The sequence below is a fragment of the Teleopsis dalmanni genome, chromosome 1 (genome assembly GCF_002237135.1).
Source record: "Teleopsis dalmanni isolate 2A chromosome 1, ASM223713v2, whole genome shotgun sequence".
Classification (NCBI taxonomy): domain Eukaryota; kingdom Metazoa; phylum Arthropoda; class Insecta; order Diptera; family Diopsidae; genus Teleopsis; species Teleopsis dalmanni.
The window spans coordinates 104,821,705-104,840,111 of NC_051846.1; the positions used below are offsets into that span (position 1 = coordinate 104,821,705).

At 33.2% G+C, this 18,407-nt stretch overlaps 2 protein-coding genes across 2 annotated transcripts; both read right to left on the reverse strand.

Annotated features, from left to right (window-relative positions):
* Positions 1 to 231: 231 nt before the first annotated feature.
* LOC119664425 lies at positions 232 to 993 on the reverse strand. The gene has a single exon (XM_038073913.1). It carries the CDS (start codon positions 991 to 993, stop codon positions 232 to 234), a length of 762 nt encoding a protein of 253 aa, XP_037929841.1.
* An 11,780-nt stretch (positions 994 to 12,773) lies between these two features.
* On the reverse strand, positions 12,774 to 13,418 carry LOC119664434. Its single transcript, XM_038073923.1, has one exon. It carries the CDS (start codon positions 13,416 to 13,418, stop codon positions 12,774 to 12,776), a length of 645 nt encoding a protein of 214 aa, XP_037929851.1.
* Between the last annotated feature and the right edge of the window lie 4,989 nt (positions 13,419 to 18,407).

Below are 18,407 nucleotides of genomic sequence, written 5' to 3' on the forward strand. Positions count from 1 at the left end.
ATTTTAATCCTCCATGAATCGTGTTAATATGCGCCTGATTGATTATGAGTTTAGCCAAAGTACTTGTTGTATGTAAAATTATTGGATGCTTTTGGTTGTCAGAAGTATCCGCATTTCTTGATCTGCTGCCCACTCTTAGTACTCCTGCACTGTCCACAAATGGGTTTAATGAACCTGATTCATGATGAATCAGTATTTGCCGATACATTTTTCCAATGTCAGCCGTAAAAACTATTTTAAACATTCTCCACTGAAATAATAGAACGAATAAATCGTAGGGCCGGTCATCATAATACTGTTCAGTGGTTGTCCTGATGTCGGTTTTGCGGACGCGTCAAACACCACTCGAAGTTTTGTTTTCGTTCTGTCTTCTTTAATAACTGCATGATGCAGCAAATAATACACTTTTGTCTTTGGTTTCTCATTAACTTCTCTCATGTGACCCAGCTTAATGTATTCTTGCATAAAGTTCACATACTCTTGCTTTAGTGCTGGATTCTTCACAAGTCGTTCTTCTAGTGTAAAGAACCCTTTCAATGTCATCTTTCTGGACTCACCTAACATTTCTCGATCATTTTTTAGCGGTAACCTAACGATGAATCGTCCTGTTTTATCGCGGGTGCAAGTTGAATCATACTGTCTCTCACAACGCCTTTCTTCTACTGTTCTTAAGTCTGCATTTGGAATTTCCTCTAATTCCCAAAACCGTTTTAAATACTCGTCGCTGTTGCCGCAAGCCATGGTGCATAACGTTATTTTGTTTGTGATTGTACGCACTACATCTAAAGGTCCTGATAATATCCATACAAATAGTGTGTTTTGAGCCATTGGAGAGTTATCTGACCCTTTAGTTAATCCTTCTTTAAACAATTCTAGTAACACGTCCGACCCGATTAACAATTGAATTTCCTTCGGTTCAGCATACCAAGGAACTGCTAACTGCAATCCATCGATATGCGACCATTTTCCTGGCGTGAATTCTGCATTTGGCATTTTTGATGTGATTTTTGGTAACACTATTGCTTCGATATAACAGCTTTTATTCTTATCATGTATAGATTGAATTTCTAATGAGCATTTGGTTATCACGCTTGTTATTTGCTCATTGATATCTTTTACATGAGTTTGATAATTGGTCAATGGTGCTTTGAATGATCTTGCTTATTGTTCTGTTATTATACAAGATTGTGATCCTTGATCAAAAAGCGCTCGTATCGGATTAAGTTGTTTTTTAGTCCTTATAATTACCATTGCTGTTACTAGTAAAACAGTTTTTTCCTTTTGGATGTTGTACGACGCTGCCACTTCGGTCTCCGTAGTGTTCTTCAGTGTTGGCATCGTCTGTTTATTTATGTTATTTGTGAATGTTGGTTTGCCTTTAACTTGTTCAAGCATAAGATGATGGTGTTTTTTGTCGCAAGTTGTACATCTTTTTTTTTTCAAGCACAACTTACTAAAATGCCCACTCTGAAGGCAATTAAAACATAATTTGGTGCTCATAATCTTTTAATGACGTTCGGGCACATTCATATTTAGAAACTTTGAACATCGAATTAATTGATGGTTACCATTACACACCAAACATAGCGTATGTATTGTAGTTACATGCGTTTTTGTATTTACAGCTGTTGGAAAATTATTCTTATTTTCGCGACTCTGCTCTCAATAAACTCGTATAAGCTGTTCAATTTTGGTATTTGTGTTGATGCTCCTCTTGAATGTTGGTATAATTTTCTGGTTTCACCATCTAAATTTGGTAGCAGTATCTGAATTATTAGTGAATCCCAACTTGATGTGTCCACATTTAAATTACGTATACCATATAACACTTCTCTAGAAGCATCAATTAATGTTTTTAAATCCTGTGCATTTTCGTTTCTTATTACTCTGAGCGACAATAACTTATTGATAAGATTGTCCACAAGTATTGCTGGATTGTTGTATCTTTGTTTCAGCAGTTCAACTGCCGCTGTATAATTGTTAGCTGTTATTGTTAAATGATTGATGAGCCTCGCGGCTTCTCCCCGCAGACTTCCTTTTAAGTACTGAATTCTTTCTACATCCACTCTTCATATATACTCCTTCGTATATCGATTCCAGTTGAATGAAATCTCCATGGTCTATTGCATCATTGCTTAGCAAGCATTCATCGTGTAATTGTGAGATCTGTGCCAAACAATTCTTTAGTTTGCTCTCTTTGCCTTAGTATTTTCAATTCATTATTAAATCGATTCTCGATTTCATTCTGTCTTTGTTGTAACTGGCCAAAGTAATTTTTTGTGATATATTCATGATCAGGCTTCAAATTTTTTATCAGATTATCATTATTGTCTTCAAATGCATCCCATTTCTGACGCAAATTTTCCAAACGCGTTGTAAGGATGGAAATTTACACTAAATTTCCACCTACATAAACGTGCACTAAAAACAATAACAACACGAACTAAAACACACCAATACAACACAGTTTTTATAAAAACAACACATTTTATATATTTATATTTAAACATGAGAAAAGTGGACTCACTGGTAATAAATGCTGCAAATATCTGGAATTAAATAGATTAATTAATATTTAAAATATTTAGTCAAAACAATTTACCAAACCGCTTACAAGCCTTAATAACACCTCAAACTAAGCTGAAATGATATTAAAATGAAATATAAAAAAATATAATTAAATAAATTAATAATAAACTCACCTATTTATTTGTTAATTATATTTCTTATTTTTATGTTGTAAATATTCATCCAAATATTTGCACTTTTAATATTTTATTTATCGTAACAAACAAAGTAAATAAAAAACCACCACCGACCGAATGTAGTTTTAAAACACGTTTTGTAAGAATCAAAACAAAGCAGCGTTAACATAAGAAAACAACAACTGCCAAAAATATTCGCCGTAACAGAGGCTCAAAGAGAAGTAAAATGCACAATCTGAGTACCGCACAAAACATGAAATAGAAAATCAGAACGGCAAAAGCAAACAAGAATTACGTGAGATCAGCTGTAAATAAAATGATACGCTACACAAAAGCTCGGTCGAGTGTGTATATAAGACGCGCATTTTACTTATGCGAACACTTTGGTTTATAATTTCAAAGGCACATACACCTTGGAAGACCAAGTCAACTAAGCTCTAGAGGCACAAAGGCATAATAACTATTAAGACACGACAGGTGATTTCACGTCGACTGGGTCCAAAATAGTTGCTAAAATTTAAATACATACCGATATTTTATATGAAAGAAATATCGAAATCAAGGCATAATAACTATTAAGACACGACAGGTGATTTCACGTCGACTGGGTCCAAAATAGTTACTAAAATTAAAATACATACCGATATTTTATATGAAAGAAATATCGAAATCAAGGCATAATAACTATTAAGACACGACAGGTGGTTTCACGTCGACTGTGTCCAAAATAGTTACTAAAATTAAAATACATAGCGATATTTTATATGAAAGAAATATCGAAATCAAGGCATAATAATTATTAAGGCACGACAGGTGGTTTCACGTCGACTGTGTCCAAAATAGTTACTAAAATTAAAATACATACCGATATTTTATATGAAAGAAATATCGAAATCAAGGCATAATAACTATTAAGGCACGACAGGTGGTTTCACGTCGACTGTGTCTAAAATAGTTGCTAAAATTAATATATTTATAAGGATATTTTATATAAAAATATCCCAAGGAAGGAATAGTTACTAGGAAATACTGAGACACGACAGGTGGTATCACGTCGACTGTGTCGAAAGTATTTTTCTGTAATACGCAAAGGAGACCGACTGTAACGAAAATCGTTTGGAGATTTAGGCATAGTTGTGGAAAAATACTTGAATACGACAGGTGGTCTCACGCCGACAGTATATAAAGTAATTCTACAAGATCCAGAATAATCCCACCCATAAATCCCGCACTTTTTAAGGTCAGAAGAATACAAAACTAGGGGCTTGAAGGAGGAAGATATATCAAGGACATTCAAGCACTGGAACGTCTCAAAAAACATCTTTATTTAATTATTAAATTTTTTACCCTTTCGAAACAAAAAACTACATATTCAAATTTTGTTTATATATACCTATATATTTATTTTATTTTTTTTTTTGAAACATAAAGTTAATTTGTTTTACTATATTAAATATAAATTTAAAATTTATAAATTCTGAAATAAAGAAATTGAAATATAATCACAACACTTTGAATATTTTGGTCACAATCCATAAATTTATTGTGACGACGCTGGTGAGACTGAGCATACCTCATCAAATAAGCAACGACTGCAAGAAAGGGTCGTTACAGCGTATCAAAATACTGCCTTGAGTATCTTGTGGTAGAATCCTTTTTAAAATTTATCCAGATCCTCTGGATCTCGCCTTCAATTTCCTTTTGTTGTTGGATAGCTTGGTCTATCTCTTCGTTCTCCATGATGTCCTCTATTTGTATTTGATTTGTGTTTGTTGAAAGCCTCGGTACGCTTCTGCTTGTTTCACTCAGATGGTACGTTTGTATTCACTTCACTCCGATGTTAAAACCCTCGGTACGCTTGTATTTAGTTCATTCCGATGTTAAAAGCCTCGGTCCGCTTGTATTTACTTCACTCCCATGTTAAAAGCCTAGGTACGCTTGTACTTGATTCAATCTTAGACCTAAGCTCTTAGTTTGGTATATTTGAAACTCTTACCACTGGTGGAGGATATACCAAATATCCGGCTCCAAGGACCTAAATGAACAATGATGTTCAGTAACAATCTATATGTTCCTTACCACTGGTGAGGGGAAACAATATACGATTGATGAGACATTGATTGTAGTCAATAACTGTTTTTATTTAAAATTGTTTTTTATACAAAATAAAATGCAATAATAATTGCAAGATGTACAATATTTACTTAACCCATTAAGTACCAGGCAAGTTCAAACTTGGAATTTTATGGTGCAATTTTTAGAAAGGTTAAAAATATTCCCTGCAAAATTAAATTTTTTTTTTTGAAAAGTAGTTTTCCGGAAAAGTGCCGTGTGGTCAACCACACTCTGGGACCTATAGCACATTTTTTTATCTTCGATAGTACAAACATTTTGATATGTGTTTTGTTCGCAAATATGTTATTAATTACTTTTATGGTGAAGTAAGTATCATTTTAAATTGTATAAAATACGTGTAAGTATAGAATTTTATGTTTTATGCTTTTCAAATATTTTTTAATCAAAAAATATATTTGAATTATTACATATGTATTATATTATGTAAAAAGAAATAAGTTTATTTGCATTGTCTTCGATCAATGTAATATCGTTTATTTTCATAGAAAATTTTAAAACAATTTTCTACATGACCAATTAAATGGCACTTTTCATATATAAAAACTGTGGCTTTGGTGAATTTCCCGGAAGATAAACATCTTCTACAGCACTGTGACTTTCCTTTTTCACATCATCGTAAGCGGTAGCTTTTGTAATGAACATCGAGTTCTTTAATGGAAGACGAAGGTTTCTGGCAATCAAATTCTTGAAGTCTAACTGAGACATCGGTTTTGTGTTGGTAGAAGCAGCGACAAAGCAATTTAGTTTTCAAGCGTTTACTACAGCACTATCTAAACATTGTACTCATAATGGCCACCACCTCTTTTTGCTTCTATTCCCGATACGATAATTACCAACTCCATTATCATATAAATCAGCGCCGCCCATATGTCGGTTGTAGATGTTGATAACTTGAGGCTAAGGGACACCAACCTTTTTCTTCTCTCTGCTATAGCGTTGTACATATACTATGGGTTCAACGGAATCACACAGTATATTGCAATGGATACTCACAATGGCTCAATAATTCCCTTACAACAAATGCACCGATTTCCAAATGTTTGTTGTATTTGTCAGTTGCACTGGAGTGTGTCAGAAACTGGAAGATATACTCATTATCCAAAGAAAGGGTTTATAGCTTATAGCCGAAACGTATTGGTTTCACAATTTCCAATATGAATAGTTGTAACTCAGGAATTTTTACAACACCACCATAATCTTGTGCATTTGATTCGTATACAACTTCAGTAGTACCAAAATACTCTCTCACAATTAGACAAACGGAATTTAAAAAAGGAGAACAAAATTTTAAAGTCGCATGTAATGTTTGTTAATATTTCATCATCTTCAATTATTTCATTATCCGATTAACCAGCAACATTATCAGGTGGCAAACATTGTTATTCAATAAGTAGCGGAGTGTCTCTTGGCACTAATGTGTCATCTTCGCTGCAATTGTCAATAATATGCAATAGTTCCTGATTTCTTAGATATCTAAGAAATCAGTAAACTATTTTTTACAGTAAAAAATTAAAGACAGAACTTTTAGAAAGAACAACTGTAAGCCCTATATAAAACAAACAAATTCAGACTAACTCAACCAGTAATTAAATATCAAAATAGACTTATTACTATTATGTGTAGTAAAAAACATAGGTATAAGTAGATCAGAAGAGTATGATATTTATTAGAGAGATTACTCTCATTTTATTTCATTACCTAACGACAAACATTTATATGGCATTGTTTGATCTTTAAGGTATTATGGGACCCAGCATGTGGTTCACCACATGCCTTTTTTCGCCGGCATCTGGTGGCAAGTAATTGTTACTAAGGCGTCGGAAAAAATTACGAAAATTATATTTGGAGTTTTGTGAACACATGTTATAAGAAATATATTAGTTCTTATTTCTGTTTATTTTAATTTTCATTTTATTAAAAAAAGCATTTTTTTTGGACACTTTTTATTTCGGTCCAGGTAAGCTCATAAACTGATGAAAACTGTTCGAAATATGTATTTTTATATTATTAAGATATCAAACCAAGTAACAAAAATAAAAAACATTGAATTAATTACTTTTGTATATTTTTAAATAATTTTCCAAGTTAGCCGTGTGGTGTACCACACGGAGGTAAGAAATGGGTTAAATTAATTTATTATTTAATTCGCACAAATTGCTTACTAAGCAACCTTACCAAAAAATTAAGCAACAGGTTTGAGCGATTAACTCATGACCTAGTTCTTAGTTTTTTGTTGATTCGTCAACAATATTATTAGCGATTTATAAAAAAAATAAACTTTTTCTCCAAAACGTATTAGAATTGTAGTAATTTACTCTTAAAATGCGCAAATTTTGAAATTTATTACTAAACAACACTGTTTTGCCTTAGTGCCGGGGCACAAATACGCCGGTTGTCATGCCGGAGTTTGAACGGCCATATTGTATTTTTCTCATTCTCAAATTTAAAATTTGCATTGAAAACAACAACAATTGTACTCATGCCGTGCCCGAGACACTCTGCATAACATGTCCCTAAGCAATCATGAAGATCTTAAAAATTTATATATTAGTATAATAAATAAATATATAGTCCTAGTTAAAAGTATTTACACAATGAAAATTTTTGTGTATATTTCATTAAAAAAGATTTTTGTTGTTGTTGGAAGTAAATTGCAAAAAATTTCTGTTACCACTTAGTTTGATCTATGTCGAACCAAATAAAAAAGAATTGGAAAGATAACTGTTTATTTGACAAAATTATAAGCAAATGCACTGATGCTTATTAGTTGTCAAAAGTATTTACACACATTTCTTTCGCGTCCAAAGTGTTTACACAGGGCAAATTAGCATTTATTCAGAGATTTTCATTTAAGTAATCCTTGGTTAAAACCAAGGAATTATCAGTTCAAATTCGATCTGAGGTTGGTACCCAATATAAGAGTGGCATTCCGGCGACGGACTCAGTAAAGTTATACAAAATTTTACGTAAAACAGTGTAAAATCTAATTAAAAAGAAGCAGATATGCGAAATTTGTAAAATTTGAAGATAACTGGATGCAAACCTGCCGTGAATCATACATTCATGATATGATACATGTGTATCGTAATCATTTATTTGAAGGTTTGGATCCAAGTCATGCTTTTAATGCGGTCCTTTTTTTTCGAAGTAATCAGCGAGAAAAAGACTTTCATTTAATATACAATTTTTAAAAAAGTAAATAAAATGTTGTAATAAACTATTTACTAACTCAGAGTGATAAAACTCTGAATAGTTATATTCTTAATTAATTATTCTTAATTATTGAAGAAAATAACATCTCTCTAACTCATCAATTTGGTTTCCGTCATAAACATAGCATAATTGAGCAAGTTCACCGAGTTGCAAACGAAATTAGAAAGGCATTTGACGAAGGAAAACACTGCCCTAATTCTCGACATTGCACAGGCCTTTGACAAAGTATGGCACGAAGGTCTAATCTTTAAGATAAGACAAATTTTACCAACTCCTTTTCATAAACTATTGATTTCATACCTAACTACACGTAAATACAAAGTAAAATTTAAGGATACAACCACAGATGAGTTTGATGTGTATGCTGGAGTTCCGCAGGATAGCATTCTTGAACTAGTCTTATACCCTTTATTTACATCGGATTTGCCGACTAGTCAAAAACTTAAAACATCCACGTTTGCAGATGATACTGCTCTTCTCAGCGTTCATAAAAATTCTTCCACCGTTTCCCAAGAACTACAGGCTCATCACAAGGACTTCCAAAACTGGCTATCCAAGTGGCGCATACAAGTAAATGAGCTATAATGTACACATACCTTATGATAAAAAAAGAACGAGAATTTAAAAAAAACGCAAAATTTTAATTTTTAATAATTTTCTTTATTATCGCCTTGAAAGTACTATCCTCTTGCGGCAATACATGCATGCTTGATCTAGTTTTCCATACAAGTTTTATAGGCCGCCGAAGGTATGGCCTTTATTTCACGCAGCGAATTCTCTTTTATGGCCTCTATGGTCTCAAAACGCATCTCTCGCAATGGCAATTTGAGTCGGGGAAGACGAAAAAATCACACGGGGCCATATCTGGCTGTGTGAGCCGGTGCGTTATCGTTTTGAAAAATCCATAAGATTTTCTTCCATAAATCTGGTCTCCTTATTGACCGTTTGACCGTGCGGAAGGAATTCATAGTGCACCACACCACGAATATTGAAGAAAACAGTCACAAAACAGCATAACCTTGATTTTGGACTGACTTTGGCGTTTATCGAAACATATTTAACATTTTTATAAAATTGTTATGTTTAATTCTACAAAGGTTTTAGGTCATCTCATCTGCCACCATATTGTTTGAACTGCAATAAATTAATGCAATCTCCTTGCATTGCACCAGTTCCCTTATATTATGGAATTTGATGTCGATGTGCTTGCTCCTCTTATGGTACACAGGGTTTTCTGCAAGCTTCTTGGCACCTTGATTATCGATGTCTTAGTCGGTAGGTATAGTCTTCAAATATCCAAGTTCGATTAGCAATCGCTTCAAGTAAATAGCTTCTTTTGCTGCCTCTGACGCTGCCATGTATTTTACTTCTGTACCTCTGAGTGTGGCCGTTTTTTGCTTCTTGGACTCCCATGATATTAGAGTATTTCCCAGGAAAAATAGGAAGCCTGTGTATGATTTTCGATCCTCTGCATTACTACCTCAATCAGCATCTACAAATTCAACTAGAGTTTTCTGACCCGATTCATAAATTAGTTTTATATCTTTTGTTTCTTGAAGATACCGGAGGATAAGCTTTAACTTTGTTATATGCTCTACATGTGGGTCTACATTTCTTTGTGCCATTTTGCACACGGAGTATAACAAATCTGGTCTTGTGGATATAGCTAGGTACATCAATGATCCTATTAGAGATTGGTATTCATTTATATCTGCTTTTTGGCATTCACCTTGGCTAGTTGTTAGGTAGCCTGTTTCTAATGGAACGGCCACTGCTTTGCATTGCTCCATGCCATATTACTTTAGGATTTCGCAAATATACTGCGATTGGTTTAATTTTATTGTCCCGGCTCTCCATCTCGTTCTATTTGCATTCCAAGAAAAAATTTTTTTTTTCTTTTCTTTTATTTATTGGATCATTTAAAAAGTCTAACAATAATTATTTAAATCTTACACACTAAAAATATTCATTCAAAGTTTATGTCACTACATAAACTTTCCTTGTTTAAAACGTAAAATTATAATTTAATAATACAAAACTTTAAAATAAAAAGGAAAACTTTGTAAAAAGAAAAAAAAACATTATGAAAGTAATATAAAATTTTATAATATAAAATTTATAATTTTTTAACTGGTTGTAGTTATACATTTAAGATTCATTAAAAGTATACCGGTAAATCCGATCTTTTGAGACGGGATATACTTCCCATTCTGGCAAGATATTGAGCGAGTGGGTTTGGATGCACCATTATTTTACTGCATATTTTTGCCGTAGGAGGGTTAGCTCGTGTTTGACTAGAGGCACTTGAAGGTCCATATGTATGTGGAAATTTCTGAGGAACCAGGGTGCTCCTGTTATTGAAGGAAGTATTTTTGACTGAATGCGCTGTAAAATATCTATATTTGACGCGCTGGCTTTACCCCAAAGTTGGGCCCCGTAAGTCCATATAGGCTTAATCGTAGTTTTATATAACAGAACTTTATGAGCAAGCTGTAATCTTGAACTTTTATTGAGTAACCAATACAACCTAAGGAACCTTAGTTTTATTTGTGATTGTTTTACGGCTATGTGTTGTCTCCATGTCAATCGTCGGTCTAAATGAATACCAAGATATGTAACACTTTGGGATGCTGGTATAATGACGTTATTGAGAGTTACGGGTGGACAAGTATCTTTTCTAAGTGTAAATGTTATGTGTGTAGTTCCTGGGAAGCGGTGGAAGAATTTTTATGAACGCTGAGAAGAGCAGTATCATCTGCAAACGTGGATGTTTCAAGTTTTTGACTAGTCGGCAAATCCGATGTTAATATGAGATATAAAACTGGCCCAAGGACGCTGCCCTGCGGGACTCCAGCATTCACTTCAATCTCATCTGTGGTTGTATCCTTAAATTTTACCTTGAATTTACGTGTAGTTAGGTATGAGATTAATAGTTTATGAAAAGGAGTTGGTAAAATTTGCCTAATCTTAAAGATTAGACCTTCGTGCCATACTTTGTCAAAGACCTGTGCAATGTCAAGAAATAGGGCAGAGCATTATTTTTTTTCTTCAAAGGCCTTTCTAATTTCGTTTGCCACTCAGTGAACTTGCTCAATTGTGCTGTGTTTATGCCGGAAACGAAATTGGTGAGTAGGAATGATGTTATTTTCTTCAATGAACGGGAGAAGTTTTCTTAACAAAATTTTTTCAAATAGCTTAGAAAGCGTTGGCAGTAAGCTAATTGGTCTGTAAGAGGTTACTTGTATTACATCCTTACCAGGGTTTGCAATCATTGTGATTTGAGACGTTTTCCAAGCGAAAAGAAAATATCCGACTCTAAACATCGCATTGCAGAAAAAGAAAACATTCTTATAGCAATACCCGGAAGCTGGGATATCATTTCATTGCTTATTAGGTCATGACCAGGAGCTTTTTTTATTTGAAGCTGGCCAACAATTTTCTTGACATCATTAGCACTGACTTTTATTGGATTTGGAACACTTTACGCATTTCTAATGCTGGAATTAATTTCTAGATGACCCGTAGGTGGATTGGGTATAAAAACCGTTTGCAGGTGATCAGCAAAAGCTAGAGCTTTTTCCTCGTTACTCCTTGCCCAATTTCCGTTTCCCAGTCTTAGGAGTGGTTCAGATTTCTTTGGTCCTTTTAACCGCTTAGTGGCTTTCCATAATGACAGTTTATCTTTTCCGAAAGGAGAGAGGTTTTCCGTAAATTTCTGTATATTTTCGTCTAGTTCTTTATCCAAAGTTTCTTTTAATAGCTTAGCTGCTTGATAAAACATTTGCTTTCCGGATGGAGATCAATTTCGTTGCCTTTCTCTTTGTAGACGGCGTTTTTCTTTTAAAAGTTTTTCAATTAGAGCGGATGTCCTTTTTGGAGGCTTTGGATCATGGTCATGCATGATGGGTGTTCCGTGCACTGCAGCTGCGGTTATAACAGTTGCAAGATCATACAAGACTAAGTCTATATCTGTTTCATTTCTGAGCTTGGGTTTTAAGTTTAAGTGATTGCTGATGTATTTTCAGAACTTAATCCAATTCGTTTTTTTGGAGGTAAGTTGAAATGATCTTCCGTAGCAGAGTGCTTTATTTGAAACAGTTATCAGGAGAGGCGAGTGATCAGAAGACAACTCGCAACAAGTTTGAGAATTTATAAGGTTTCGGTCTATGCCTCTGACAACACCAATATCAAATAAATCAGGAATTTTACAGGAGTCTGGGGGCCAATAGGTGGGATGACCTGAAGAGGAAAAATGAAGGTTCATTTGGCGATTTGAGAGCGGTAAGTAGATTTGCCTTTAGGATTAATAAGCCGTGAACCCCAGTGAGTATGTTTAGCGTTATAGTTGCCTGCAGCTATAAATATTTTGCCAAGTGTTTTAAAAAATTCAATAAAATGCGTGTGAGTTACATTAAACCTGAGTGGGCAGTAAACTGACGATATCACTATATCTTCGTTCCAACATTTAAGACAAATGGACTTGGCTTGCAAATAATCCTTAGCGAATTCTTCAATCTCGTAGTGTTTTAGACGAAGCCTTGCCGTCCGGATAATTTGAGTGATGAAATTTATATTCAGGTATAGAGAAGTGATATATATTTGTTAAATGAGTCTCGGATAAGAGTAAGACTTCTATTTCATTTGTGTCTAGAAATAGTTGGATTTCACGCTTTCTTTGGCTTACGCCATTGCAGTTCCTTTGACATATTTTTATGGAGTTTATTTTGAAACGATAGAGTTAAGTAGTTGCTGTTGAGTTTTTCCAATAGCACATACGAGAAGAGAAACAAGCGAGTTGCTATTTTTTTCGCGCAAGTATATCGGAGGTGGTTTTGGACTTTTTTTGGCTTCACTGGTTCCGGCATTAGGCGTTTCTTCATCATTGTTAAGTAGGGAAAATCGGTTTTGGGTTTCGGGTATAGTCAAGTTATTTGACTTTTTTGGTTTATTTAATTGAGAGTTGAGTTTTTGGGGACTCAGCTTTCGCTTTTTATTAACAACCTTAATATATCGGTCTATGTCAGTCTGTATGAGCGCACCAGCAGATTTTTCTTCGTTTGCTGCTATATTATTCCTTTCGACACTTAAATCAGTGGATTCATAAGTTTTTTGTGATACTGCACTCATAGTTCTTATTGTTGATGGTGAAGTAGCAGTGATTAGATTTTGTTTTGCCGATATGAATTTATTAATTGTTGTTGGTAACGTCTGATAGACTACAGTTGTTGGAGTAAACGGCTCAGTCAACGGTGTTTGTGAGCCTATTTTTTTATTTTTATCAAATTTTGTTTTAATTACCTCGAAGTTTTTATCATCACTTACTGATTTGCTACGTATGCGGGGAGGAGTTCGTTGTAAACTCATATACTAATTTATGCACTAGAGTATGTACAAACACCACTAATAATTTTTGTTTAGCGTCTCTTTCGCTTATATTATATTTACTTTTGGTTTGGAAGTTGAACTTCAATTTTTAACAATATTTAATTATTTAAAATTACACAATTACACGATATAAAGTTTAAAAGAAAACACAATTATGTGATAGATTAATTGTTTTGCAACACTATGTGCGCATATGAATTTGAAATTTGATGCTGTCTCTGTCAGCTGTTTACATGTGTGCAAAAATAAAAAAATAAAACAACCCAGAGTTAACCGAGTGTGTTTTTGCAAAAACAGAAAAATTTAGCAAATTTTTAATAAATATAATTAAATAATTTTAAGTAAACGCGCGCAAGTGAATATAAATTAATATCAACTTAAAATGTTTTAGTTGTGCTTGCACTTAGCTTACCGCACTTAGCTTGTTTTCCCAAACGAATAAGGCTTCAATATTAAAAGAAAAAAAAAGGTACGCACATCGCACAAAACACTACCGTACCTGACGATGAAGATTATTAACCAAAAAAAAGGCAAGAGAAAATGATGTAACATACTTTTATCATCAACATGAAACTGCTCAGAAATCTGCTTCTTAGTGATAATTAAAATTTCCTTATCACTGCACCCGATGATTATATGATTTACATATACTGCAATTATGACAAGTTTATTCTTCTTGTTTGCTTTATGTAAACATTATCAAATTTTTCAGTCCATTCTTTTTTAACTTTATGCCCTGTGTGGCGTTCAATTTTTGCTTTGAATATTTTGAATTTAGCAAAAACATCACTTTTTGATTTGATGAAATAAACAAATACTCTTCTACTTCTGTTATCTATAAATGTTATAAAGTACCAGGCTCCGCCAATTGATTGTACGTTGAAAGGACCGCAGACGTCCGAAGGTATCAACTCCAATAACTCTTTGTTTTTGTTTTCGACTTCTGTGGAAATTTTAATACATGTATCTTATTTAGCATACAAGTTTTGCATTTACTACTTTCGTTCCAGTTTGTAGTTTTTATACCGTTTACAATATTTTTGGTACATAAATCATTGAGACTTTTATAATTGAGGTGGCCAAATCGATAATGCCAAAGAGTATTTTCGTCATGCGCCATACAAAGCAATTCTGTGTTTATTACAGTTTCAAACATGTTATACTTCCGCAGTGCAGTAAGTATAACATCTCCATTAATTGTTTTTATAACTGCTTTTTGTGCATCAAATATTACAGAAAAACCTTTATCAACTGCTTTATTAACTGAAATGAAATTTGCTTGCAATTCTGGAAAGTACAGTATATTTTTTAATTTGATAGTGCTACTACTTATTGTAAATGATACATCACCTTTACCGGTTGCATTTATATATTTATTGCCTGCTAATGCAATACGCTCGCTGTGCTGCTCAAATTTCGAAAATAACAATTTATTGTTACACATGTGTGTTGTTGCGCCGCTATCAAAGTACTATATTTCTCTTTTTATGTTTGTTTCTGCTGCTGCTAACATTGCAAATGCATGACCACCTTTAGCGTGTTTTTGCTGTTTTTTGTTCTTTTTTTTATATCTGCATTTATTAGCTTAGAGGCCAGTTTTACCACAAACAAAACATTTCCTTTTTTTTTGCTATGTCTCTTGTTTTCTTATATTGTATGTTTTTCACCACAATCGCCTGTTGCTCTTTTGCTTCTTTTCGTTATTTTCGTCTTTTTGCTTCTTCTAGAATTTTCTGTATTAGCAATGTGAGGCTAGTTAATAAATCACGTGTTTCCATTGCAATTACAAAATTTTTAAATGTTTTAGGGAGACTGGATAAAAGCATTATTACCAACAAATCCGCCTGAATCTATATCCCAGTTTCAGTCAATTTTTCAACTGTTTCGGTGAATTCATTTATGTGGTCAACTGCGTCCTGCGTCATTGACAAATTTAATAGCTTTTTATATAATAATACTTTCTACAGTGGCCCTTTGGGTTGGTAAATCTCTTTAAGATTTGACCATGCTACACTTGCAGTAGAGCAATTTCTTATATATGTTAATTGCGATGGTTTCACTGATAGGCAAATTGATGCGAGTGCCTTCTCATTATCAGCTTCCTACTTTTCAATTTCTGCATTAGCAGAAAATTTTCTTTTTTGCTAACACCATTTGTTATTTTCCAAAAAACACCTTGTACTAGTACACTGCGCATCTGTATTGCCCAGGAATCATCCAGACCAGGTTAGATGCATCCAGTTTTTCGATCTACACCACATATGGATTTCCTCCTACGGCAGAAATATGACACTAAAATAATGGTACATTCAAACCCACTTGCTCAACATTTTACCAGAATAAGAAACACATCCCGTCTCAAAAGACCAGATTTATGGACATACTTTTAATGCATCTGAAATGTATTACCACATTAAGTTAAAAACTTTAAAAATCAAAAATGAAGAATCTTTACGTTTTACATAAACAAAAAAAGTTTAGGTAGTGAAAAAAATGTTGAATAAATATTTTAGTATGTAAGATTTAAATAATTATTGTCAGACTTTTTAAGTGATTCATTAAATAAAAAAAGAAGGAAAAAAAAAAAAATTACTCGGATTTAAATTATTTTTAACGTCTCGAAAAATGATTTGTATGTTTTAGTAAGTTTGTTTATATTTACATAAATATATAAAACAATTGAAAAAGACAAAAGTTTGTTTGTATTTACATAAATATATAAAACAACTGAAAAAGACAAAAACAAAAAAGCATAAATAAGTGTTGTGAAACGTTCAAATCAATTACTCAAAAATATAACTGCATAGTGTGATTGTGTAAATATTTTAAGAATAAAATAATACTTTTCAATTACATATACCGATTATTTATTTGTTAACGTTTTGACTTATTATAATACCGTACTCAACCGAAAGGTGAAGCTCAACAACAACTTAATCAGTAGCAAAAAATACAACGATAGCAATATAAAACACAAAAGCAAACTCTACAAGATTAGCATCTAATACAGAAGCAACAGGAACAAGAATTAAAATTATGTCCAAATTGATCGGTTTCTGTAAAAGAAGTACCATTTCTATGTCTTCAGCTGTGGAGTGCTTAATGTAATACTCCTAATTTCGGGAAAAATTCCAAATTAACCAGTCAAAGTGCAAACAGGAATCGAACTATATATTCAAATAGTTAAGCGAATTCTTAGTCCACAAAAAAACGCAAACAATCGTGACAAAATTCAAAAAGTAAACAACAATAACTAAAACAAATGATTTAAAGCATTAAGTGATGAAAGAGACAACTTAAAAGAAATATCTCATTTCCCGACCCTTTTAAAAAATGCTGATTGCAGCCACCTGCTCCACCAATGCAGAAGATGAAGTACACAAATGCCACTAAACAAATCTCACTTCTTTTGTTCCGTGGTTTGAAGCAATGCACGCAAATTTTACTTAAAAAATTGATCCCTTCTTGGACTTCATGCAAAATATGATGAATAGTTTGATGCTAAACATTATACCAACCAAAGTTTAATTGCTGAGTTGTTGAAACCCAAAACCATGCTAAGCCATGTTATGACTTGTCTTCTGACCATTTTTTGTTATTTTCACTCTGACAAAATTTAATATTAGCTTGAAAGAACAGAATAAGAAAACTCTTATAAAATGGAGGAATTATAGAAGTGTCATTAATGAAGAAAAATGAAGGAATTATGGAAGTGTCATTAATGAAGAAATAAGTAATAATCACCCAAAGATCACCCAAAGAATTTGATAAAGCAGTCGATCACTACAACAAGACAATAAATAATGCTGTAATTAAACTCTCTCAGCCAAAAAGGTTAGTCCAGTCAAATATAGTATTTCAATCACATATTGATTTTCTTATCTCCCGAAAACAAAAATCCAGGCGATAATGGCAAGACTTCAATCACCCACCTCAAAACAAAGATTAAATAAAGCTTCAAAAGATCTTAAAAAAGCCCTATCTAATGACAAAAATCGCGGTTCACAAGAATATCTTCAATTGAACAATTGCTTGATTCAGAAATATTGTTTCTAACTGTGATATTTTACAGCATCCTTGCGTTTGGCTACTAACCGAAGCAATGCAAAGTTTCAGATATAAAAATTATATAGACCAATAAGTGTTTTGTCCCAGTTATCCAAAATCTTGGAGAAAAAGCTGCAGTCATATATAATGCCAATAATAACTCAAAACAATGTGATCCTAAACCATCATTTTGGATTTCGAACAGGACATTACACTATTGAGTAAGTTCACAGAATTGCTAAAGAAATACATACTGCCTTTCAGCATAAAAAATACTGTTCCGCCGTTTTATTGGACGTAGCCCAAATTTTTGATAAGGTTTGGTACGAAGGTCTTATGCATAAAATAAAACATTACCTTCCTCATAATATGCATAAGCCATTGTATTCAGATATATCCTCTAAAAGATTTAGATTGAAATACAATACCTTTATTTCAAGAGAAATCGACATAATGGCTGGTGTTCCTCAAAGAAGCTCCTCAAGTGAGGCCGTTCTTGCATATAATCTATTCACCTGACCTCTTACTACTTTTAGTAGTACTACTTTTAGTAGTGAGAGATCACTTCTAACAATGACCACTTGATGGCATCCCAAAGTCTCTCGACTCATTTAACTCTCTATTGGAGATGTAGCTATCAAAATGGCGCATTATAGTAAAGTTGTTAAGTTGAATAATATTATTATATACCCTAGTCAAATAATGCAAAATATTTTGGCATTCATCTTCACAAAAGGCTGAATTGGACTAAACACATTCAAAGCAAGAAAACTCAAATTAAATAGAAATCATAGAAGCTTTATTGGCTTATTAATAAAAACTCTAAGCTAAGTCTGGAAAATAAAGTCCAGGTATAATATTCAATCTTGAAACCTATCTGGACCTATGGTATAGAACTCTTGAGAACAGCATGTGCTTCTA

Excerpts from the sequence above, each read along its gene's own strand:
- LOC119664434 (XM_038073923.1), bottom strand. The coding sequence starts at position 13,418 with ATGAGTTTACAACGAACTCCTCCCCGCATACGTAGCAAATCAGTAAGT.
- LOC119664425 (XM_038073913.1), bottom strand. The coding sequence starts at position 993 with ATGCCAAATGCAGAATTCACGCCAGGAAAATGGTCGCATATCGATGGA.